At 50.0% G+C, this 24,476-nt stretch overlaps 5 protein-coding genes and 1 long non-coding RNA gene across 14 annotated transcripts in view; 3 read left to right on the plus strand and 3 right to left on the minus strand.

Moving 5' to 3' along the window:
- Positions 1-568: 568 nt before the first annotated feature.
- Positions 569-3,228, plus strand: MRPL53 (mitochondrial ribosomal protein L53). Its single transcript, XM_008700024.2, has 3 exons — positions 569-810; positions 911-1,023; positions 1,131-3,228. Exons 1-3 carry the CDS (start codon positions 719-721, stop codon positions 1,262-1,264), a joined length of 339 nt encoding a protein of 112 aa, XP_008698246.1. The 5' UTR covers positions 569-718; the 3' UTR covers positions 1,265-3,228.
- A 1,509-nt stretch (positions 3,229-4,737) lies between these two features.
- MOGS (mannosyl-oligosaccharide glucosidase) lies at positions 4,738-8,485 on the plus strand. The gene is made up of 4 exons (XM_008700022.2): positions 4,738-5,218; positions 5,408-5,634; positions 6,104-6,300; positions 6,544-8,485. The coding sequence occupies exons 1-4, from the start codon at positions 4,876-4,878 to the stop codon at positions 8,285-8,287; spliced, it is 2,511 nt and encodes an 836-aa protein (XP_008698244.2). The 5' UTR covers positions 4,738-4,875; the 3' UTR covers positions 8,288-8,485.
- A 186-nt stretch (positions 8,486-8,671) lies between these two features.
- On the minus strand, positions 8,672-11,127 carry WBP1 (WW domain binding protein 1). The gene is made up of 4 exons (XM_008700497.2): positions 10,906-11,127; positions 9,812-9,914; positions 9,508-9,684; positions 8,672-9,337 (listed from the first exon to the last, which is right to left on the minus strand). Exons 1-4 carry the CDS (start codon positions 10,972-10,974, stop codon positions 8,883-8,885), a joined length of 804 nt encoding a protein of 267 aa, XP_008698719.2. The 5' UTR covers positions 10,975-11,127; the 3' UTR covers positions 8,672-8,882.
- A 140-nt stretch (positions 11,128-11,267) lies between these two features.
- RTKN (rhotekin) overlaps positions 11,268-24,476 on the plus strand; it is a 30,008-nt gene continuing 16,799 nt past the window's right edge. Inside the window, exons 1-4 of one of the 6 annotated variants that reach the window (XM_040623282.1) lie at positions 15,217-15,350; positions 16,330-16,431; positions 19,987-20,121; positions 21,982-22,101. The gene's annotated coding sequence lies outside the window, so the exon portion shown is untranslated. Of the gene's footprint in view, positions 11,456-15,013; positions 15,151-15,216; positions 15,351-16,329; positions 16,432-19,986; positions 20,122-21,981; positions 22,102-24,476 lie in introns of those variants that run through there. The other 5 variants (XM_040623281.1, XM_040623283.1, XM_040623285.1 and 2 more) reach the window with 5 other exon arrangements.
- Positions 11,631-15,113, minus strand: INO80B (INO80 complex subunit B). Of its 2 annotated transcripts, none has more exons than XM_008700020.2 (5): positions 14,988-15,113; positions 14,565-14,757; positions 14,230-14,348; positions 13,893-14,062; positions 11,631-12,253 (listed from the first exon to the last, which is right to left on the minus strand). In XM_008700020.2, exons 1-5 carry the CDS (start codon positions 15,043-15,045, stop codon positions 11,723-11,725), a joined length of 1,071 nt encoding a protein of 356 aa, XP_008698242.2. In that variant the 5' UTR covers positions 15,046-15,113; the 3' UTR covers positions 11,631-11,722. The 2 variants fall into 2 exon arrangements, with proteins under 2 accessions (XP_008698242.2, XP_040479233.1); XM_040623299.1 differs by having other exon boundaries at positions 14,565-14,772; positions 14,988-15,094.
- LOC103671410 overlaps positions 20,595-24,476 on the minus strand; it is a 6,999-nt gene continuing 3,117 nt past the window's right edge. For all 3 annotated transcript variants that reach the window (XR_005832876.1, XR_005832875.1, XR_570885.2), the window contains one exon: positions 20,595-21,059. This is a non-coding gene — a long non-coding RNA (uncharacterized LOC103671410). The remainder of the gene's footprint in view (positions 21,060-24,476) is intronic.

Consider the following 24,476-nt stretch of genomic DNA (forward strand, 5'->3'; position numbering starts at 1 on the left):
GCAATAGAAAGCTGAGAGACTAGTTTGCCACTTCCTCTGAAGTCCCAGGAGCCAGGCTAAACACAAAGTTAGTTCATCAGGAACCACAAAGGTGGAATAGGCATTTCTACGCTTGGATCAGTCCGGAGGGTTGTATTACCCTATGCTCCCCATCTTGTAACTATTTTCAGTCACTTAAGAATACTGGGCTAAAGGACCTTCACGTTTAAACTTTGGTTACTCAGAGTTCAGCATGTTTAATCTTCAGTTACCTGAGTAGGGTTTACCCCCGGTAGCTGTATAATCCCTGCCATGGTAGTGCCCTCACCGAAGGGACCAGGCTTAAGATGGTGTTAACCTAGATCTGGCACAGCAACGTACAGCGTAGGGAAGGGGTAAAGACTGCAGAAGAGGGACGTCTTATTAGAGCCTGGCGCAACGGTTTTTGCACTATTTATTGTCTTCACCGTGGTACAAGAGGACTATTAATGATAAGTATTTACTGACCGCTTACTTTGGGGCCCTCCATACCCTGTGTGGAAACCACCTCCCTCCCTGCTGGGGCTCTAGCACCTCTTCCTCTCGGCTGGGGAGCCCGCCCAGGGCGGCTGGGGGCAGGCACCACGGAACGCTGGCGCGGGAGTCGGAGGGTCGGAGAGCTGCAGCCAGGGGAAGGGAGGGGAGCGCGGCGGTAGAGGACACTTCCGGCCGCACGAGACCTTCCGGGGCGGAGGTCACCATGGCGGCGTCCTTGGCTCGGCTCGGCCTACGGTCTGTGAAGCAGGTTCGAGTTCAATTCTGCCCCTTCGAGAAGAATGTGGAGTCAACGAGGTACGAGGGGGAAGGAGTGGGGACGGAAAGGGGCCGCGTCTTCCTCCCGCCGGGGCTCTAGCCCCTTCGGCCGGGCGCTCAAGCAGTTTTCCCTCCGCAGGACCTTCCTCCAGGCGGTGAGCAGCGAGAAGGTCCGTTCCACCAACCTCAGTTGCTCGGTGATTGCGGACGTGAGGCACGACGGCTCCGAGCCCTGCGTGGACGTACTGTTCGGTGGGCTCGGGTGGGGAGGCGGACGGGAGGGGTGCCAGGCAGCCCGCGCGTCCTCAGTCCCGGCCCCGCTGTCCTCCCGGTCCCTGAATCGTTTGTTTCTTACCCAGGAGACGGGCATCGCCTGATTATGCGTGGCGCTCACCTCACCGCCCAGGAAATGCTCATAGCCTTTGCCTCGCACATCCAGGCCAGGGCTACGGCGGGGAGCGGGGACAAGCCCGGCGCTGGTAGCGGGCGCTGACAGCGCAGAAGAGCCCAACAAGCAGATTTTAGCTTGGGATTGCTAGGATACCTACCTGAGAAGAGTTTGAGAGACTTCATCACTCGAATCACCATCTGGAGGGACACGAAGCGCCAAAAAAAAAAAAAAGAGAGAGAGAGAGAGAGAGGACCCTCTGATTACTGATACAACCAATGTTTCTGGAAGGAGACACGATCAGATAGGGGTCTGGACAAACTTGAGTTTATTTCACTTTCTTACCATCGTCCTGTGCTTAACCCTTTTGAATTTGGCTTCTCCCATCACTCACTCAAGGTACTTCTAACTCTTATCAGCCAAATCCAGTGCTGTTTTTCTCGGTCCCGGTCTTTCCATCTCAGTAGCATCTGCCACTTTTAATTCACTCCCTTGTGGAACTTCTCTTCCTCTTGGGTCTTTTTCCTTTTAACCATAAAAGTGTAGTGCTCTCATCCTTCATTTTCTTCTCTATTTCTGGGTTATCTTATTCTCTATCATAACTTGAACTACCCTCTCGGATTAAACCCTACATTTTTGTTTGGCTCTAATCTCAACTGCTGTGCTATAGTCAGGTTACATACTACCGATTTCCTCCAAATTCCACAACACTCTTTGTCCAAAATAGAATTGACAATCTTACATACACATATACTTGCCTCTTCCCCTAAATTTCCCATTCCTTTTAAAGGCACTTAATCTGCTCTGCCACCGGGGCTGGAAACCACAGCATTATCTCTGGTTCTGCCTTCTCCCTTTCCTTGTCTATCCAGTCAGTAAGTTCAGAATATTCTGTCTGAAACAGAAGCTTCTGAAATGTTTTCTCCATTCCCATTCATTTAACTGTATCATTGTATTCTCCCACCCAGTCTCCTTTTTTCTGATCATTTTTTGCTGCTGCTTAACTTTATCTTTCAAAGTACATCACTGTTTTTATGTCCTGTTACTACTTGTGTCACACTGTGCCTAACGTGTTTTTCATACTGGGTTACCACCCATTAGTGTGGATCATGAAATCAATTTAGGGGGATAAATCATCCTTTAAAAAACAAAGTAAAAAAGAAAAAAAGTATCAGAGGGCATGGCACAGGGAATGGGAAGTATTCTTTTAAGAAATTTAAGTTTTTAGCCTATAATCATGAATATATGTAAATAAAATAGAAAGTGTATATATACATATCTATCTATCTATCTATCTATCTATCTATCTATCTATATCCTTGGTTGCAGTGTAGAATTATTTCTTACCACAGGTTGTAGGAAAAAATGGTTGATGGCTACTGGTTTAGAGAACTTGAGAACGCTTAGCTAGGCAATAAAGGATCTCTAGCACTGGCTGCTATGTCCTTTGCCAGATACATTTTCCATGACTTTGCTACAGCGTTGCTACACTGCTGCTCTGCTTTAAAGAGTGCTATCTTCAAGAGCTGTTTTTTCCCCCCTCCCCCTTTAAAAAAGAAACTATCAAAAAACAACCTACCAGGAGGGAGAACGGTGTAGTAAAGAGCCAGAATTCCTGGGGTTGAAATCCTAACATTGTCCCTAAGTAGCTCTGTGACTGTGGAAAAATTACTTAGTCTCAGTGCCTGTTTCCTCACTAGTAAATCGGGGATAATAATACCTATCTCCTAGGACTGTTGAGAGGATTAAATGAGTTGATATCTGTAAAGCGCCTAGAACATTACTGGAAGCATAATACATGTTGTCTAAGAGGCCTTATGGTATAGCCGAAAGGATACCGACAGCTTAGATTTTTAGTTCTCTAGCTCGATGGTTAACAGGCTGTTATCTCTGGCCAGATTTTACCACTCTCCTCATCTGTAAAAATGGGGATGGTTCAAACATTGCTGTAAACATAGATTGAATGCTGGCACTGTGAACTTGAGGTTGGGGCTGTTTTCTCTGTGTCCCCAGCACTTTGCATATTGCCTGATACACAGTGTGCAATAAACGTGTTGAATTTATAAATATTTACTATCTACCTTGTACCTGTAACTTTGATTAGTACTGGCATACAAAGATGAATAATGAAACCCACGTATGTAGTAAGTGCTACAATAGAGATATGAACTAGATGCAATGGTAGCAAGAAAGACAGGAGTGACTATTGGGATTGGTCAGAAGGTGATTGTTGAAAGAGCAAAAAGTCTATGGGGGCCGTCAGATATCAGATATAGCAAAACAAAGTGGACATGCAACATATAGTATTTTATATAGTGAGTTTGGATGGGAGGTATGATAAAAGCTAGAGTAGCATAATAGTGTTGAGTAGGGTTTTTTTATTTATTTTTTTAAATATTTTATTGATTTGACAGCGAAAGAGGGAACACAAGCAAGGGGAGTGTGATAGGGGGAAGCAGGCTTCCCGTGGAGCAGGGAGCCCGACCCAGGGCTCGATCCCCGGATGCTGGGACCACCACCCAAGGTGAAGGCAGATGCCTAACGGCCGAGCCACTCAGGCACCCCTGAGTAGGGTTTTTTAAAGGATGATAGGGACTTGTACTTTATGAAAATACCTTTTATGCCAAGCTGTTGGTAAGAAGCAAGTAATAATCCAAGCTGCTTTCTTTTTTCTTTTTTCTTTTTTTTAAGATTTGATTTATTTATTCGACAGAGATAGAGACAGCCAGCGAGAGAGGGAACACAAGCAGGGGGAGTGAGAGAGGAAGAAGCAGGCTCATAGCAGAGGAGCCTGATGTGGGGCTCGATCCCATAACGCCAGGATCACGCCCTGAGCCGAAGGCAGACACTTAACCGCTGTGCCACCCAGGCGCCCCCCAAGTTGCTTTTCTGAACCACCAGTAATTGTAATGTTAACTCTCCTAAGTCTACCCGAGGTGCAGATGCCACTTCCTCCCTACAGACTTCCCTGACCTGGATATACTTGATCCTTCCTCTAAGCTTCCTTGCTTTCTGGGTTGTATAAAAGAGGGAGTAAAATGCATTCTTTAAAGTGCATGCACCACCATTATGATCCATTATGGTTCATCTAGATAAAGAATTCTAGACTGAGATCTGACTTGTCTAAAGTCAGAGGGTCGCTTAAAGACACTGTTGGAACACATCTCAGGCTTCCTCTTGGGTCCACTCTGGCACGCTCCACTTAAGTAGGAAAGAAAGCACGGGAGTTGGCAAAGTGATCCAGTCTGTTTCGGATACACCTGGGCTCCAAGCTAGCCACTCCCTGGCTCTGTGGCCAGGGCCAAGTTACTTGAGCTTCCTGTGCCACTTTTCAGCCACCTGATCGGGGCGGTTAAATGTAAAACACTCAGATGGCGTCTCAGGTTCTTAATATATAGTCATTTGGGAAAAAAAAAAAACAATGTGAGATTACTTTTTTCTCCTACCCTGTGAAATCCGCGGGACGCCAAAGAAACGTTAACCCTAGAGCCGGAGACAACCAGCCCTTTGCCACGCCGTTGGCGGCGGGTCCGGACTCGGAGACTTAATCTGACGTGGCGGGGTGGGACTTCCGGCAGGAGGCGGAAGCGGAGCGGGAGGCGCGGGCCGGCCGGTGCGGCTGACAGGTCTGTGGCCCCCGGGGCGCCGCGCGCAAGCAGGACCCGGGCTCCATTGCCGCTTCTCCGAGCTCCCGCAACGCCGACCTCCGTGCTAGGATGGCTCGGGGCGAGCGGCGGCGCCGCGGAGCGCCGGCAGACGGAGCGCGGACAACTGAAAGGGCGGCTCGGGGCGGCCCCGCACGACGGAGCGGCGAGGCCCGTGGCTCTGCGTGGAGAGCGGCTCTGGGCGTCGTGGTCCTGTCTCTGGCCCTGGGCCTGTCAGGGTGCTGGCTCCTGGCGTGGCACCGTGCGCGGCGGGCGGTCACACTGCACTCCGCGCCCCCGGCACTGCCTCCCGACTCTTCCAGCCCCGCCGTGGCCCCGGACCTCTTCTGGGGCACCTACCGCCCTCATGTTTACTTCGGCATGAAGACACGCAGCCCGAAGCCCCTTCTCACCGGTAACTGGGCCTCGGGGCGGGCGGGTAGGCAGGCGGACTTTTAATGTGGGAGCCCCAGCTTCATGCCAGAGCAAGAGTGGGGAGGGGTGTGGTTCAGGAGAGTTATGAGGAGGGATGACCCTGAAATTCTCGGAGACCCAGAGGGACAGCTCCCCTGCTCTTTGACTTACGTGGCCATTCTACCCCCAGGACTGATGTGGGCGCAGCAGGGCGCCACCCCAGGGACCCCTAAGCTCAGGCACACGTGTGAGCAGGGGGACGGCGTGGGTCCCTATGGCTGGGAGTTCCACGACGGTCTCTCCTTCGGGCGGCAACACATCCAGGATGGGGCCTTAAGGCTCACCACTGAGTTCGTCAAGAGGCCTGGGGGTCAGCACGGAGGGGACTGGAGCTGGAGAGTGACTGTAGAGCCTCAGGTCAGGGCCTCAGGACACCCTTCCCCCAGCCCAGACTCCCTCCACCCTTTCTTTGCTGCCAGCAAATGCAGTATGATGTGGCAGTTAAGAGCAGGGGCTCTGAGTCTGGCTGCCTGCCTTAAACGTTTGTCTGTCTGACCATCTCCATTGACTATCCATGAGCCATGGTTTCGTTGTCTGCAAAATGGAGATAAAAATAGAACTTAACTCAGGATTGTAAAAATGAAAGAAAATTATGTGTAGAATTCTTAGGATAGTACATGACACAAAAGCACTCTATTATTTCCCAGAGAACCCTGTGCAAAGTTCTATACCTCATCTCGCTGGGTGCTTACCCTCCCTGACCCTTAACACCATAGATGTATGTTTACCGTGTTGCTCCTGCATGGTGCCCCTTTCGGTAAGGCTGAATTTTCAAGAGATACTGCTAATCTAATGCTGCATTTTTCTGTCCTCCTTGGTCACCCAGACCTCAGGTACCTCTGCCCTACCTTTGGTGTCCCTGTTCTTCTATGTGGTGACAGATGGCAAGGAAGTCCTAGTGCCAGAGGTTGGGGCCAAGGGGCAGTTGAAATTCATCAGTGGGCACTCCAGTGAACTTGGTGACTTCCGCTTTACACTTATGACACCAACCAATCCAGGGGACACTGCCCCCAAGTATAGCAGGTAACTGGGGGAAGAGAGCATGTAGGGGTGATGGTAGGGGTGGTATGGATGCTGACTTAGCCTGATTTCTATCTCCCCCACTCTACCTTCTTTCCACCAGTTATTTCCCTTCTCACCAGGCTCCATGTCCCCTGCATTGCTAAGACCCTTCCATCCTGACTCCCAGTCTCCTCTTACTTCTCTTTATAATCCTCACCATTTTCTCCTGAGTGATTTTTCCCTATTTATCTTTTTCCCTTCAAGCTACAATGTCTTCTGGTCCTCCAACCCAGGACTTCCCTTGCTGACAGAGATGGTGAAGAGTCGCCTAAATAGCTGGTTTCAGCACCGGCCACCAGGGGCTTCCCCTGAACGCTACCTCGGCTTGCCAGGATCTCTGAAGTGGGAGGACAAAGGCCCAAGTAGGCAAGGACAGGGACAAGGGCAATTCTTGATACAACAGGTGACACTTAAAGTCCCCTTTTCTGTGGAGTTGGTGTTTGAATCAGGCAGTGCCCGGGGAGGAGGAAGCCAACCCCTGGAGCAGCTGGCAGGCAGCCTGCTGACCCAAGCCCTGGAGAGCCATGCTGAAGCCTTTAGAGAGCACTTTGAGAAGACTTTTCAACTGAAGGAGAAGGGCCTGAGCCCTGAGGAGCAGGCTTTGGGTCAGGCTGCCCTCAGTGGCCTCCTTGGTGGGATTGGCTACTTCTATGGACAGGGTCTGGTGTTGGCAGACATGGGGGTTGAGGGGTCTGAGCAGAAGGTGGACCCAGCCCTCTTTCCACCTGTCCCTCTTTTCACAGCAGTGCCCTCCCGGTCATTCTTCCCACGAGGCTTTCTTTGGGATGAGGGCTTCCACCAGCTGGTGGTCCAGCGGTGGGATCCCCGCCTTACCCGGGAGGTCCTAGGTCACTGGCTGGGGCTGCTCAATGCTGATGGCTGGATTGGACGGGAGCAGGTGCTGGGGGATGAGGCCCAAGCCCGTGTGCCCCCAGAATTCCTGGTGCAAAGGGCAGCCCATGCCAACCCCCCAACCCTGCTTTTGCCGATAGCCCACATGCTAGAGGGTGGTGACCCTGCTGATTTTGCCTTCCTCCGCAGGGCTTTCCCCCGTCTGCGTGCCTGGTTCTCCTGGCTCCATAAGAGCCAGGCAGGGCCAGTGCCGCTATCTTATCGCTGGCGGGGCCGGGACCCTGCCTTGCCAACCCTGTTGAACCCTAAGACACTGCCTTCGGGGCTGGATGACTATCCCCGGGCTTCACACCCTTCAGCCCATGAGCGGCACCTGGACCTCCGGTGCTGGGTGGCGCTGGGAGCCCGTGTGCTGGTGCGGCTGGCAGAGCAGCTGGGAGAGGCTGAGGCAGCTGCGGAGCTGGGCCCTCTGGCTGCATCACTGGAGGCAGAAGAGAGCCTGGATGAGCTGCACTGGGCTCCAGAGCTAGGAGTCTTTGCAGACTTTGGGAACCACACAAGAGCAGTGCAGCTGAAGCCTCGGCCCCCTCAGGGGCTGCTGCGGGTAGTGGGCCGGCCCCACCCTCGCTTACAGTATGTGGATGCCTTGGGCTACGTCAGTCTTTTTCCCATGCTGCTGCGGCTGCTGGACCCCAACTCCTCCCGCCTTGGGCCCCTGCTAGATGTTCTAGCTGACAGCCGCCATCTCTGGAGCCCCTTTGGTTTGCGCTCCCTTGCAGCCTCCAGCCCCTTTTATGGCCAGCACAATTCAGAGCATGATCCTCCCTACTGGCGGGGTGCTGTGTGGCTCAATGTCAACTACCTGGCCTTGGGAGCTCTCTACCACTATGGACGTCTGGATGGTCCCCACCAGGCCCGGGCTGCCAAGCTCCACAGTGAGCTCCGTGCCAATGTGGTGGGCAATGTGTGGCGGCAGTATCAGGCCACAGGTTTCCTTTGGGAGCAGTACAGTGACCGGGATGGGCGGGGCATGGGCTGCCGCCCTTTCCAAGGCTGGACCAGTCTTGTCCTACTGGCCATGGCTGAAGACTACTGAAGGGGGAGAATGAGAGGGGTGCCAGGCCCCCACTCTGGAATAGAAGGACAAGATCTCTAGCTTCTGCCCCCAGCCCTCAGATACTAGTGCTTCAAACCCTCCTCAGCTCATCTCAGGTGTCTCCTTACTGTCATCCCACATAGCCCTGGGGTGAATGTGAATTCAGAGTCTATTTTTCTAAATAAATTGGGAAACCATGCCAAACTCTATTGCTTTTGCCAGCTGTGCCTCACCAAGAGGTCTTAGCTCAGTCTAGACCTTAGGGCTGCCTACTGTTCTTCAGAGGAGGGTGGGAAAGTGGCCATTACATGTCCCCTCCAAATCCAGTTATGTCAAGTGCAACGCAGCAAGTTGAGCACTACTGCACCCAAATTCACAAGCAGCTGGTTCTCATCTCTTTAATGAGATCAAAGGCTCCTGTGTATGTTTTTTGGGGGTAGAGCTAGCACAGTCCCCCAGACAGTGCCACTCTCCTCAGGACTCCACCCCTTGCAGGCAGATTTGAGGCGGCAGGGAGAGGCCAAGGAGAACTTGAGGATTTGGGCCTGGGGCTGTTTCTGGTGGGCAACGAATCCACCCACCCTCCCAAAACTGTTTATGGGATGTCCCCTTCACAGGAAACTAGCCCCACAGGAGATACCTGGGGTACAGGATCAAGGGGCAGCACACAGGGGTCCTCCAGATCTGGTGGGGTGGCACTAGCCCTAGCCTCCTTGACTGGCTCGCCCTCGCTGGAGTCAGGACAAGGGCAGAGCTCAATACCTGAGTCACCAGTCAGGCGGCGATAGCGGCAAGAAGGAGGTGTGGGGGCAGGGCTCACCCCTGCCCCAGGCTCACCCTCCTGATGAGGGGATGCACTCTGGTGGGAGGAAACACCTTCCACATTTGTTCCCTCGAAGTGGGCAGGGCAGCTAGAAGCAGAGGAGCAGCAGGTGTGGTCACTGGAAGCAGTCAAGGGGCAGCCTGAGGCTGCAGCGTAAGGAGGCGGCGGTGTGCCGGGGCGGTGAACCACATCCTCATAGGCTGGCGGTTTGAAAGCGCTGAGGAGGCCTGCAGGAAAGAATGGCATGGTTGGTGGGGCAACTAGTGGTGGGGTAGTGGTATCTTTGCTATTAGGAAAAGTGTGCTTTGAAATGTCTGAAAAGCGAACGTGGGGATGATTCAGGGTTCTGGGTTGGGAGGGGCCACTGGCAGTGAGCCCAGAGCCTCAAGCCACTCACGAAGGTCAAGCAGTGAACCGGTAGGGACAGGGCCAGCCCCATGGCATGCCCCATGGTAGGCCAACAAGTTGATCTCACGCTGGCGCTGCTGTTGCTGCAGCCGGAGTTTAGCTCGTCGATGACGGAAGGCGCAACAGCAGCTAAAGAGGATGAGGACAGTCCAGAGCAGCCAGAACCCTGCAAGGGGTGAGGAGGGAGGGTCTTAGATACCTCCCAGGCAGAGAAAGGTCCATGAAGGTTGGAATTCTGAGGCCCAAGGGAGGGTGGGCGGAAGGACCCGAGATCAGCCCCCTTGGAGACTCACACCAGAGCTCATAGTAGTAGGTGCAGCAGCCTGTCTCCCCGCAGCAGTGACCACTCTCACAGAGGTAGGGCTGGTTGTTCACTCCTGGGCAGAGCTCTCGAAGCTGGGAGCAAGGAGGCACTTAGAACCAAGGGAGATTCCAGCCCCAGGCACTGTCCACCCCCACCCCCTCTGCATGCAGGGACACAGTCCAACCCTGTGAGCCAAGTTGAGCTCAAGATCTGTGGGGAGGGGAAGAGTGATGGTGAGAGAGAGAACACTCCTCAGTGTTCAAATATCTGAAGGGCTGTTGACATGGAAGAGGATTTGGAATAACAGGAATATGTCTAGAGAACAAGATGCAAGGTGTGGACATACAAAGAGGTAGATTTCAGTTCTGCATACAGAGACTTCTCTCACACTCAGGCTGGCTCCCCAGGATGTTTTCTGTTAAGGGAGTGTTTGGGCAGAAGCCAGGGGGCAGTCTGAACTATCTCAAAGTCTCAGACAATGGGTAAGGGGTTTAAGGTAATTTCCAATGCTAAGATGCTTTCATTATCCTCGCTGCCAACCACAGTCTGCCTCCCCACCCCCATGCTGGATCTTTCCACCCCTGGATCTCAGGCTTCCTAGGGTAAAGGAAGGGCCGTATGAGACCCAGAGCAGTGCTCCCAACCAGATGGGATTGCTGTGGATGATAAAGGATGGCATCCAGGGCACCAGTCTGGGTTCCAGCTCTTCTCCAAATTGCTCCCTCAAGAGAAGACACTGCCGGACTCTGTTGTGACAACAGGCACACAGAAAAACATCACAAATAACTGTTGTAAGAAAGAGGGAGCTTCCTTGGGCCTCATTATGTCTTTGGTCACTGGAGAGCCACTGCAAGCTTCCACTGCAGCCATGGGATGGGGGGGGGGGGGTCTAAGAAGCTGCAGGCAAAGTCAACTGCATCTACGTTACAAAGTTTAGACAAAGAGTAGAAGGGACAGATTTAGGAACCTCACAGTATCTTTGGCTACGTGAGTTCCTCCCCAACCCCCCAAAAGGAAGGGACAAGGAGAGGAGAAAGAGAAATAAATGGTTGTCGTGATAGGCTTTTGGAGCAGTTGGGATACCTGCTGTTGCGGCACGCGAAGTGCTCCCCAGGCCTCCTCGCTGCCGTTCCCGCTGCTGGCCTGAGCCATGCCTCGACCTACAGCCCCCTGTAGACCACAGCCTCCTCTATCGCCAGGCGCCCCGCCCCTGCCACTTCTGCCGCCACCGCCATGGTCCCTGCCCGGCCCATCTTCCCTGCCGCCACCATCACTCCGCGGCCGGAGCTTCCATCCGCGGAGAGCTCTGCCAACTAGGACCCAGATTGCTCGGCCCTACCAATCAGCGACGCCCGCCGGCGTCCGGGCCAATAGGAACGGACCAGAGGTTTCTGCCAGTGACCAATCTACAGCAGCGCCTCCGCCACTCTCCCAGACAACAAGAGCTTACACAGACAAAGAGTGGGGCAAGGTTCGACCCAGGGGCCCTGACTGACAGCGACAATAGCCAATATGGACAACAGAACGGGCCCTGCATTACCAACCAATGAACGGCCGTCCAGAAAAGCAAAGTTTCCACTGATTGGCTTGAGCGCTATTTTCGAGCATGACGCCGAAGACCCGACCAAGCCAGGTAATCCCACTGGAAGAGGCGGGGCGGCTGGTGGCTCGGGGGTCCCCAAAAGTCCGCCCAAGTTTTCTTGCGGCCTAGTGGCCGTTTCCCAGGTGTCGACGCAATCTTCCGTGAGGACAAAGTGTGTGTACGGGGCATTGGCCTGCCATACCCCATTTCCCCAACTCTGTACAAGTCGAGGCACCAGATGAAATTTAATAATAGGGTGGGGGAAATAATGAAAACGGGGCAGGGGAGAGGGCGCAGAGTCCGGGTTCGGTCAGGGCCTTAAGTAGCCAAAAGGGGGGATGCAGGGCCTTCGGGCCCCCCAAGCCGCATCTGCAGGTTGATGCGATAGCACTGAAGGCTGCAGAGCGCCTGGCCGGTGCGGGAACAGGCGTAGCGGCGCGGGTGTGGGCAGCCGGGGACAGAGCACCGAGGAGGAGGGCCAGATGGGGAGGGGCGCTGAGACACTGGCGCAGGGGCGGGCACGCCAGGTGGGAAGGAAAGGGTGGACCCCTGTGCCCCGCTGCTGTAGCGCACCATGGGGGCCGGGGCCACGGCCCGCCCTCCCCGTCGTTCCCCCCGCGCCGCCCCTCGGCCTCCCCGCCCGCTGGGCGCCGCCGTCTTGGTGAGACGCTCGATAGTCTGGTTCTTGTGCTCCTCCGCCCGCCGAGCCGCCTGCAGCCGTCTCTTTCGCGCCCTCTCCTCGCGCTTCAGCAGCATCTCCTCGGTGAGGGCCGGGGCCGGGCAGCCCCCAGCCACCGGGAGCGGCAGCATCGGGGAAGGCTGACTCCGGGCCTTCTGCAGCAGAGCTCGCTGGGGAGAAAGACCGAGTGGTGTCAGAGAGGGGAGGCCTGCCCAAACGAGGGGAAGGGAAAGTGGGGATCTGGAAAGCAGGGTCTTGAGGAGCGCTGGCCTTGAGAGAAGGGGTGGAATGTGCACCCTCTCCAGGTGCCTTAGTACTGCCTCTTCCCAGATCTCCAGACTTTCATCTTTAGATCCTTGACTCTAAAGAAGAAAAACATTGATGTTTCCTGCCTGCCCTGAGTACCAAAACTCTGTTTACCACCTCCCTAGAGGTGTTTTTTGTTTGTTTTTCTGTTTGAAGTCTTTTCATCTCATTCCAAACAGTGGGAAAGGATCTTTATTTACTCCATGTCATCGGATGACACTACAACTGAAGAAAGGGGGTCTAGAGGTGATAGGGATTTAACAGTGGATCCATAGATGTGGCAGAAGCTGCTCTTAAGTGGCATCTCACCCCAGACCGACAGAGCATCTGAGCAAATCGAGAGCATGTGGTCACTAGAAGCTGTCATTTTTGAAAACTTTGATACGCACTGAAAACAAAATAGATCTCAGGGTGACTATACAGTGTATTTATAGTGGCGTTGCTGCATATATGGATCTAGGATCTTTCTTCTCCCTTTAAATGTGTTATGTTCTAATCAGTTAGGTGGATTTATTTTGCTAAACAATTTGCTAACACATTACACAAATTTCAAACAACCCTCTTTTTGTTTCTTTTGAATATAGTGTTTAAATTAAAATAGAAAATTACAGGTTTATGACAAGTATATGATGCTACTTAGGGGGATGACTTTGTTAGCAGTAACTCCTTCAGATTTTTTGTTTTGTTTCTGAAGCTTTGCCTTGTCTGTCTAGTTTAACATCTGACTAATATTCTGTTTGATTTTGGAAGTACTCTAATTTGACACAAGATTTGAATAAAGTTTCTCCTGAAAAAAAAAACTTTTCATCATGGATAGCATCAATTGGATAACTGCTCAAGCCCAAAACTCAGGGTTACCCTTGATTCCTCTTTTCTGCCCACTCCCTGACTCCCCACAAGTATCTATTTCAAAAATATCCAGAATCCATCTGATTTCCTCCATCTCCACAACTTCACCGTGGTTCAAGCCACCACCGTCTCTCACCTGACTACTTCAATAGCTTCCTGGCAGGTCTTGCTTCTACTCCTTACCTCTACTAAGAAGCCAAAGTAATCTACTGAAATATAAATCAAATATATCACTTTCTTGCATACAGTCCTTCCATGCTTTAATCACACTTATTTTTCTCCTTGACCACTACTAGGCAAGTTCCACTCCCAGGATCTTTGCACCTGCTGGTCTTCTGCCTGAAAAGCTCCTCTAGAAATGTAACCTTGTCAGAGAGGTCTTCCCTTAGTTCCCTATCTAATATTGTCTCTTCCCACCACTTTGTTTCATCACCCTATTTTTGGTTATAAACTGTACTTTTCCAAATTATTTATTTACTTACCCCTCTCCCCCCAACACACACATTCACACACATAAGAATACCAGCTCCATGAAAAGAGAAAAACCTTCTCCTTTTTTTCACCATTGATATCCCCACTGCCTAGCAACATTCTTGGGACATAGGAAGTTCTCAATATATATTTAGCCAGTGAACAAAGAACGAACCAACCTACCTGTCGAGCAGTGAGCAGCCGCTCATTGATCTCCTTCTTGAGATCTCCATTGTCATCGAGCTCCCCCTTCTCCAGGGCATCCAGCCACCTCTGTTCCTCCTCTTCCTCTTGACCCCCTAAGCCCCCTGACAGGTCCCGAAGTGGGGATGGGGACAGATTACTGTCTTCATCTGGAAAGCAAAGTTGGAGAGCTAAAAGTATTGTTCAGTTGGGGAACCCTAATTTGGCCAAGTTAATAATGAGACACTCAGAATTCTTACCCTCCTCAGAACCAACCCTCTTCCTTTAACCAGGTATAATGAGAAACCCAGTTTCCCCAATTCCAGATTCTTCTCACCCAGCCAGGCACGGTACTGCTCAAGGGGGACTCCTTCCATAGGTTCCTCTTCATTGTCCACAACCATAAGGGGAGAGGGTGAGCGAGGACCCTCAGGGATCACAGTGAAAGTAGGAACACTGCAGAGAAGCAACCACTGTGTAAGCTGAGCAGTTCTCTCCTCCTGCCTGGTAGCTACAACCAGCATTCCCCTACACCCTCTTGGGTTCTGCCTCCACCTGGGCCCCAAGGTCAGTGTCCATTCTCTGTCTACTGGAAAGCCCAGCCAGCTTCTCCTTCTATCTCTGCCTGCTCCTAAAGTTCCCCAAGTAAAACCTTGGCTTCCTTGGCCTCACCTCTTGGTGCCCAGGACCTGCCCACCCAGTTTGATCTTGAGTTTAAGTTGGGGCTTAGCAGGTGATGGCTGCGTTGGTCCAGCCTCCTCTTCCTGATGGTGTTTCTTCTTGTGTTTTTTCTTGTGCTTCTTGTGCTTTTTCTTGTGCACTCCATGGCCGTGGGCACCCGCCAGACTCAATTCCAGCGCTTCCCCTGCGTAAGGAGAGCCTGTCAACGGTGTACGACAAGAGCGGGGCAGGGAGAGCCTTGAAGAACCCAGTACCCCGGAGGGGCTCCACTCTTCCCGCGGTACACGCTGTTACCATAACAACAGCCCCGCCTTTCTCCTTCCCACCTGTGGCGAAGTACCCCGGACGCTCGGAAGAGCAAAAAGGGGACTCTTTTCTGCGAACGCCTAACTTGCTTTATCGACCCGCGCTTACCGGGTTCAGGGGCTTCCATAGCCCCAGAGGTGCTCCCGCGCCGCCACAGCTTACTCATGGGGTCCTGCAAGGAAAAGGGGCTGGAAATTGTAGGGACACATGCTAACAGGCCTTTTCCGCCCCGCGGAAAAACCGACTCCTGCAAAATAAGAGGCTACTTCCGGTGCGTAACAACCATGCTTGTGCGGGGCACGCGCTGAGGCTAAAACCCTCCCTGAGAAACAATGAGGCTTCTAAAAAAGGTTCCGGGCCCTCTGAGGCCGGGACAGCTCAAAAGGGCTTGGCTTTCCCCTCGCTCCATCTCCCCGCGCTCGATTCCAGAACTCAGCGCGGGTGATTCAATTATTATTGCACTCAAACGTGGTGAGTGTATACTCTGGACCAAATTCGGGGTTTAGGCTATGAGGATACAAAGACGGATATGAACACTTTCCCCTGCTTTTGAGGAGCTCACAGTGCAGGGGAGGAGTACCTAAGGAACTACGCTGCGGCCAAAATGGCCGAAGTGCTTAGTAGTACAAGTGCCCTAGGAGCAGGGCAAACGGTATTTAAGCCTACATTCTCATCACTAGAGAAATGGATTAACGAATTATGGTGCATCGATACAATCTGGAACACTATATTGCTAACAAAAGTTAACAGTGATAAGTAATTGGTAAGATTGACATGGAATTTAGATCCTGTGGGTAATAGCATCGGAAACAATCTAAGTGCCCCTCTAATGAAACACCAGAATAATTTGGTTCATGGATTTGGGTACATCCATACAATGGGCAGCTATGCTGCTCTTCAAAGAAGTGAGGCCTCTGAATGCTACCCAAGAAGCTAGTGACATCATTTCTGGTGGGTGACTGGGGAACAAGGGTGAAGGGAGACTATTTTTCATAATATACACCTTTATGCCTTTTGAACTTTGTATAAAACATGTATCGATTTTACCTAATTAAAAAAAGAAGGGGGTAGGGTGCCTGGGTTAAGCGCAGTCGGTTAAGCGTGGGACACTTGCTTTGGCTCACGTCGGGATCTTGGATCCTGGTGTGCGTGCCTGCCCCCCACCACATGGTGCTTAGGGCAGAGTCTGCTGGAGAGTCTCCCTCTCCCTCTGCCCCTCGCACTCGTACTCCCTCTCTCTCTTCTAAAATAAATAAATCTAAAAAAAAAAAGAAAGAAAGAAAAAAGAAAAGAAAAAAAAAAAGATGGGGGTCCTGGGTGGCTCAGTTGGTTAAGGGTTTGACTCTGGTTCAGGTCATGATCTCAGAGCCATGTAATCGAGCCCCTCGTAGACTCTGTCCTGGAAGCGGAGCGTGATTGGGATTCTCTCTCTCTCTCTCTCTCTGCCCAGCTCCCCTGCTCAAACGAGTGCATGCTCTCTTTCTCTCTGGGGGAATAAAAAAAGAACAACAATGAGGTAGATCTGTATGTGCTGATATATGGAATAAGAAAGGTGAGTTTCAGTATGATGTGATCCCATTTAAAAAGTGTAATATGTTCTATATACGCAGGAAGAAAATTGAGGAATATATACTACACCTTAATGTGGTTATCTTTAGAAGCTGGGGTTGGGGAGGGGCCCCTGGCTGTATCAGTCATTGGAGCATGTGACTCTTGATCTTGGGTTCCTGAGTTCAAACCCCATGCTGGGCGTGGAGCCTACTTAAAAAAAGAGGTCGGGGGTTGGGGAACTTCCACTATCTAGATCTGTAATTAATTTTCTTTCTTTTTTTTTTTTTTAAAAGATTTTATTATATTATTTATTTGACAGAGATAGAGACAGCCAGTGAGAGAGGGAACACAAGCAGGGGGAGTGGGAGAGGAAGAAGCAGGCTCATAGCAGAGGAGCCTGATGTGGGGCTCGATCCCATAACGCCGGGATCACGCCCTGAGCCAAAGGCAGACGCTTAACCGCTGTGCCACCCAGGCGCCCCTGTAATGAATTTTCTTAACAGCCAGTGTATATCACATTGATAATTAGAAAAATGTACCACTATGTACATATATTTAAATATGTACAAGGTCTGTGTCTGAAAAAGGTAGCATCAGTGAACAAAAAAAGAACTGATTCAAGAGACATTTCAGTGACGAAATTAAAAGGAATCAATGAAATTATATGTAGGAATTCAGGAAGAAGTCAGTGTTATATAATGATTAAGATTAACAGAATGGGGGCGCCTGAGTGGCTCAGTCGTTAAGTGTCTGCCTTAGGCTCAGGGTGTGATCCCGGAGTTCTGGGATCGAGCCCCACGTCAGGCTCTTCCGCTGGGAGCCTGCTTCTTCCTCTCCCACTCCCCCTGCTTGTGTTCCCTCTCTCGCTGGCTGTCTCTCTCTCTCTCTCTTAAATAAACAAAATCTTAATAAAAAAAAAAGATTAACAGAATGAACTTTGGAGTCAGAGAAGCCTATTACAAAAATCCAGTTCCACTATTTATTAGCTGTATAACCTTGAACTCAAAAGTCATTTAAGCTCTCTGAACCCTAGATTTCAGCCTTGTAAGATGGAATGAAGTAGGATCTACTATAGAGGGGTCTTTCAAGGAAAAAAGCAAATCAAGAATGCAGAGCACCTAGTATCTGGAAGTAGTGGATGTTCAATAAGCAAATGACAATAATAATAAATGACTTATGTATTTCTAGCCCAAGTATTTAGGGGGAGTGTTGTGTTTTAAATAAGAAAGAGAACATAGGAGCCGCAGCAAGTCAGTGTTGCCCAAGGTGAATTTGAGGTGCCTGCGCGGTTGGAATGCTGACCAGAGAAGCCAGTGCCAAAGGTGTGAGTAGGGGCATCATTGGCACAGTGACAGAGGTGCCCCCCAAGGTATGGGAATAGATGAGACATTTCAGAACAAACGGATGATGAGGAAAGGACCAGGAACAGACCTGAGTGAGCAGCTGTCCTGGACAGGCAGGCAGAGCGGCCAGGCAGGGCTGAGAAGAGGAAGTCAAGAGAGAGGCAAGAAGGGCGCCCAAGGGCAGAGAGTATCATCAGACAGAGGCTACGGTCAGTTCTGTACTGGCCTGAAGAGGGCAGGCTGAGCTCCGAGATGAGGATGCAGTCTAGGGTGTGAAGGCAATAGTGCTGTATCGTCTGGAATTCAAGTGAGGGATCGCCTGCAGTTAGTGTTTGTCAAACCCATTATAGCTTATAACCGGCTTTCATATCCCTTCTCTCCCTTGACCCCCATGGCAGCTCCATAAGGGAGATACTATCATGAAGAAACTGAGACTCAGAGAGGTTAAGCGATTTGGCCAAAGTCACATAGTTAGGGACTGGCAGAGCCAGCTTCCAACAGAGGCTTCCTGACACCAGGCCCAGTGGTGTTTCCTCAACATCCTGATGCCCAGCAGGGAGGAAGTGGGGACAGCAAGTAGCCACTGGCTTCATTATTTTGTTTTGTTTTGTTTTTGCTTTGTTTAGAATGGAAGAGATTTGAGCATGTTTGTAGGCTAAAAGGAAGAATTTTATTCTCCTGAAAGAGTTCTTAGCCTTATTTTTTAAATATAATTTATTTTGAAATAATTGCAAACATACAGAAAAGTTGCAGGAAGAATACAAAGAACTCTCTTGCTTCCTAAAATCAGATTCTGCAGTTGTTAACATTTACTATTACCCCTCCCCCCATTATTGTTATTCCTTTTCTGATCAATCTGAGACAAAGTTGCAGACATGATGACATTTCACCCCTAAGTATATCACTGTGTATTTCCTCAAAACAAGTACTCTGTTCTAGAACCTTTGTGCAACCCTCCCAATCAGGAAATTAACATTGATAGAGCATGACCATCCAACCCACAGACCCCATTCAAGTTCACTAGCTGCCCAATGTCTTCTTTTCCCTTCTAGCCCAGGACCCAAACCCAGAATCACGCAGTACTTTCCCTTATCATGTCTCTTTGATCTGCTTTAATCCGGAACATTTACTCACCGTTTCCCTATCCTTCATGACCTTGACAGTTTTAGGAAGTTCAGGCCTTTGGGAGCACCTGGCTGGCTCAATCCGCAGAGCATGTGACTCCTTTTTTTTCTTTTTTTAAGATTTTATTTATTCATTTATTTGACAGAGAGAGAGAGAGAGAGACAGCCAGCGAGAGAGGGAACACAGGCAGGGGGAGTGGGATAGGAAGAAGCAGGCTCCCAGCGGAGCATGGAGCCCGATGTGGGGCTCGATCCCAGGATTCTGGGATCACGCCCTGAGCCGGAGGCAGCCGTTTAACGACTGAGCCACCCAGGCGCCCCGAGCACGTGACTCCTGATCTCAGGGTTGGAAGTTCGAGCCCCACATTGGGTGTAGAGATTACTTAAAAATAAAATCTTAAAAAAAAAAAAGAGAGTACAGGCCTTTGATTCCTTAGGGTGTCCCTCAACCTGGATCCATCTGGTGTTTGCTCATGTCCTGACTCAGTTATTGGCAGGAGTACTACACACACAGACTCTGCTGTGCTCTTCTCAGCGTATCCTATCAGGAGGCACCGTTGACGACGCTCACCTTGATCTCCTGGTCAAGATGGTGTCTGCATTCTCCCCACTGTAAAGTTACCATTGTCATTTTTGTAACTAATGAGCTATTTTCTGGGGAAATACTCTGAAACTGCTCTAATATCCTGTTCCCCATCAAACCTCCATCCACCAGGCTTAGTATCCATTGATGAATACTGTATGTATCAACCGCACTGTAATCATCACCAGTGGAAACTTTCTACTCCCATTACTCCATCTGAATGTACGAGTGGGCATGCCACTGTGAAGAGGAGCTTTCTCCTCCTCCATTCCTTTATATATGTATTTGCTTATATCAGCATGGTTTCCTAGTTCAGTCAGTGGGTTGTAGTCCATTACTATCACTATTTATCTCGATGCTGAAATATGTCCCAGGTTTGGTCAGTGGGCATTTCTCTAAGATGATTTCTGTGTTCTTTTGACATGTCTCCATCATGCTTTGAGCACCTTTTTACTTCCTCACACTACAAAATGTTTTGGGTTCATCTTGTACTTTCCTTTGATAAGGGGTGGGAACCAAGAGAGGCCAGGAAGTAGGAACATGTGGCTGAGGTTACACGGAGGCTACACCAGTCACACCACAGTAACCTGCTGATGAGGATTTCCCTGCTGGCACAGCCACCCGCCCCTCAAGGACTGCAGGTACAATGATTATATCATAAACTCTCCCTGGGTCTTGTTTTCCACTTGTTCAAAATTCAAAGTCCAGTTGGGAGCATTCCAGTTGGTTGGCTTAGGCCAAGTGCTTACCCCTGGGCTGTGAAGAAGTGGGAGAGAGGCTGAATGACCTTCTCCAGCTGCCATAAAGAGGGTAGAGCCTCAGCCTACCAATATTGTCCACAGTAGGGGACCATGCAGAAACAGGAAGATGATTTGAACACTGGGTGACCAACAACCCCTTCTCCAAATATCTACTTCATAGCTGGAGAGACAGAGATACATATGTAAGCAAAGGAAAACGTTGGAAAGATTATGCAGCAAACCAGTGGTATGCTGGTAAATTTTTAACAAAAGCCCCCAGGGGAAAAGGGAGGGCCTGTTTTATAGTGTTCACCTGTTTCTGTTGTGTAACTGTTCCCACCATACCCAATTTCTTTTTTTTTCTTTTTTTTTCCCTTCAGCTAAGACAGCAGAAGAGATGATTTATTGTACACGTGTTACATTCAGCCACAAATGAAAACCGAATTAGTCCCGAAAGTCACAGGTGCAGGACAAAGGACCAAAAGGGACTGTTTTGGTATGAACAAGGCAGGTCTCTCAAAGGTGGTCGTTAAGATCAGATGGTGATGGACGGTCTAGGTCCATTCAGTCAAGCTCCTAGAAAGTAGACATGCAGTCCAACAATTGGTGCCAGCGTCCCTGGCCTCTGGCTTTCCTTATTCCTGCTCCTGTGGTTCCACGGGTGCACAAGCTAGCGGTTTACTTGCACCTCTGCCTCATCTTTCTTTTTTTACGCTTTAGCCTGCGCACTCGCTTCTTCCTCCACTCGCCTCTCATGGCGCAGAGGTTTCCAAGAAGATGGTGCTAAGGCCGAGAGCGCACCATACCCAGTTTCTAGGGTGACATGATGGAACACAGAACTGAGGAAGAGATACGCAATAGCTCACTGTTACGTAGCATTTCCACCATATAGATACTATTGGAGCAAATCACCTCAAGAGATAATTGGAAAACACAGTGAAATAATCAGGAAGTGATGATCTTTGAGTATTTATCACCTTTGCTTTAATATAATTTATTTAATTGTGGGATTTTATTTATTTTTTATTTTTTTATTTTTTAAGATTTTATTTATTTATCTGACAGAGAGAGAGGCAGCGAGAGAGGGAACATAAGCAGGGGGAGTGGGAGTGGGAGAAGGAGAACACGCTTCCCACTGAACAGGGAGCCCAATGCGGGGCTCTAACCCAGAACGCTGGGATCATGACCTGAGCCGAAGGCAGCTGCTTAACGACTGAGCCACCCAAGCGCCCCTAATTGTGGGGTTTTAGATTTAATTTTTAATTAAAGCTGGGCTTAACACCTGGAATGCACAGTTCTGGAAAATTCAGCAGTTGTCTCTTATGAGTCCCTGTGGGCCTTCAGTACACCATGGCACCAAATGTCTCAGTGTTTTTCTTTGATGGTAGGGAAGGCATGCCTTTATTCTCATTTTTTTTACTTTATATTATTTTTAAATGGTACAATTAGGAGTGTGTTTTTTAAAACTATACGTGTGTCTTCAAAAAGGAATTTAATTTTAAAAATAATTAAATCCACGGAACTGTTGACCCTTGTTTCTCCACTCTCAGTCATGAACAGTGTCAGCTGGCTTCCCTGACCCCAGTCACACCCTCCTCCAATTGATTTATGTAAAAGGCTGCCAGATTCTAATCTCTAAAATACAACTCTAGCTGTGCAGCTTCTTTTGCAAATCTTCAGTCACATGGAATCCAAATTCTCAGACAGGATTTGAGCTCTGTTTCATTTCTGAATGCCTTCCACTCTCCTACCTCTTGTCAGGGGCTTCCAAACCGTTCCCGAGAGCCTGTGGGCCACTGCTGAGGACCTGTGGAGAGGACAATGCATGAAGCTCCAGCCCTGCTTCCATCATAGCAGCTGGTTCTATTTCACATATTCCAGGTAAGATTTCATTTGGAAAAAGAAAAAAAAATTCTGTTGCTAAAAAACCAAGTGTTTGAAATGAACTGTTTTACTTCAACAGCAGGGCTCATCCCAGTCAGGTGCTCTGAGATCTTCATGTTTCCTTGAGGCATTTCCTGTGGTCATTTACTTCACTGATGGTTGACCGAGTACTTCCTATGTGCCAGACACTGGGCATAAAGCAGTAGACAGGACAGACTGTTCCTCCCTGGGAAGCTTACACTTAAGAGAAGTGACAATAGATATTTGAAGAATTAACAGTTCCAGGGCTGGAGGGGGGTGGGAGAGATGGGGTGGCTGGCTGATGGACATTGGAGAGGGTATGTGTTGTGGGGAGCACTGTGTATTGTGTAAGACTGATGAATCACAGACCCGTACCCCTGAAACAAATAATACATTATATGTTAATAATAATTAAAAAACAAAACAATTCCAGAGCATCTGGCTGGCTCAGTCAGTGGAGCATGTGACTCTTCATCTTGGCTTTGTGAGTTTAAGCCCCATGTTGGGGGTAGAGTTTACTGAAAAGAAAGAAAGAGGGGCACCTGAGTGGCTCAGTCGGTTAAGCAGCTGCCTTGGGCTCAGGTTGGCTCAGGTCATGATCCCAGGGTCCTGGGGTCAAGCCCCTGTTGAGCCCGCGTTGGGCTCCCTGCTCAGCGGGAACCTGCTTCTTCCTCTCCCTCTGCCCCTCCCTCCAGCTTGTGCTCTCTCTCTCTCTTTCTCGCTCACTCTCTGTCTTTCAAATAAGTAAATAAAATCTTTTAAAAAATAAAAAAATGAATAAGAAAGGAAGAGAAAAGAAACAATGCCTTTCCCCTTCCTCCTCCTCACCCATCCTTTGAAGTTTATCTCAGAGGCCACAGATTTTATAAAATTTTTTGATCTGCCTTTCCTCCGGACCAGAACTCCCTTCTCCATGTAGTTTTTGTATGTCTAGGCTGTTTGCTGTCCCTCCTGTCCAGCATCCATTCCCTCACCTTCTGGTGGTAGTACCGAAACAGTTTTTGGGAAACTACCTCTCCCTTCCCTCCTCTCCCAGCTCAGTAGGTGCCAGCTTGTTTTCAGGAGTGGCCAAGTGACCCAGGCCTGGTTGGCTGGCACACAGAATCCCCCCTAGCCATAGTGATTGGTTCAGGTCAGGCCACCCTTCTGGCTACAGAGGTTGGGTAGAAGATCCCAGATGGCCCATAGTGAATCCAAGACATGTTTAGGAGGTTCAGGAAACAGGTGCTATCTTTTCCTCTGAAAAATATATAGACCCAGAATTTTTGGCAACGATGTGCTGTGGAGGGTGAAGCCCACATGGAGCCAAGTAGAGCTAGATGAAGGGTAGAGACAGGATCTTTGTGACACAGGATGCCTGGGTCAGGCCACCTCTAAAGCCTGACCTCAGGACATTTTAGTTCCTTAAGACAATAAATTTCCCCTTTTGTTGAAGTAATTTTAAGTCAGGTTGTTTAGAACACGGAGTAATTTGCCATAGCATAACAATTCTATCATCTCTAAAGCTAAAGGAGCATTTCCCTCGCTCCAGCCCATTTGCTATGAAGGAGCTTCACTCTCTCTCAGTTCTCTCCAGTAAGTTCTGGAGGCCGCAAAAGACTCCCCAACGTGGTCAGCAAGCTAATCCTTCTCTCTCACTAGGCTCTGTAGGGGTGAGGAGAGCTCCCTTTTGTGCACATACTGAGTGGTAATCTTGTCTTGGCCATCCAGCAGCAGTTGAAAAATACTATTGAGGTCAATTACCAACTCACCCTCTTAAGGCACTTAAGGTCTGGGTCCAGGGAGCTGAGGTCACCTGTGCCCCATCCAAGGGCACAAGGTGTTGCACCTGCGTCTTTATCTTCATAGCTCCACTTACGGGGCACTTGTTTTATGTGAGGCACTATGCTGGGCATTTTATAAAATACCCATGCTCGTATGTAATCCTCATAGCAACCTGAAGAATGGAGATCACTATATCCCCCAATTGAACCGATGAGAAAACTGAAGCTCAGAAGGTTCAATGACTGGGTCAAGCCTCCACGGTTAGTAAGTGACAGAACGGGATTCCTAGACGTGCTTAAGCACAGACCGACGAATTGGGTGGATGGGCCGGTAGCAGTGAGTGGGGAACTTAAAGCGGGAGGGGGACGAAGAAGGGACATTTGGGACTTCAGGAAGTTGAAATGATCACTTCGGAAGCTGCTTAGGGGTGCAGTTGGGCGCGGTCCCAGGGCCCAGCCAGAACTGCAGTGTGCCACGCGGCTATCTCTGTGGCCAAGGGATTTTCCGCGCGCAGGGAGTGGGGCTTGCCAGGTGGGGGTGGCTGGTGGGGCGGGGCTTCCCTGGGCCCGCCCCTTGCCCAGGGGAGG

This window comes from Ursus maritimus, unplaced genomic scaffold, assembly GCF_017311325.1.
Source record: "Ursus maritimus isolate PB19 unplaced genomic scaffold, ASM1731132v1 scaffold_6, whole genome shotgun sequence".
Lineage (NCBI taxonomy): Eukaryota > Metazoa > Chordata > Mammalia > Carnivora > Ursidae > Ursus > Ursus maritimus.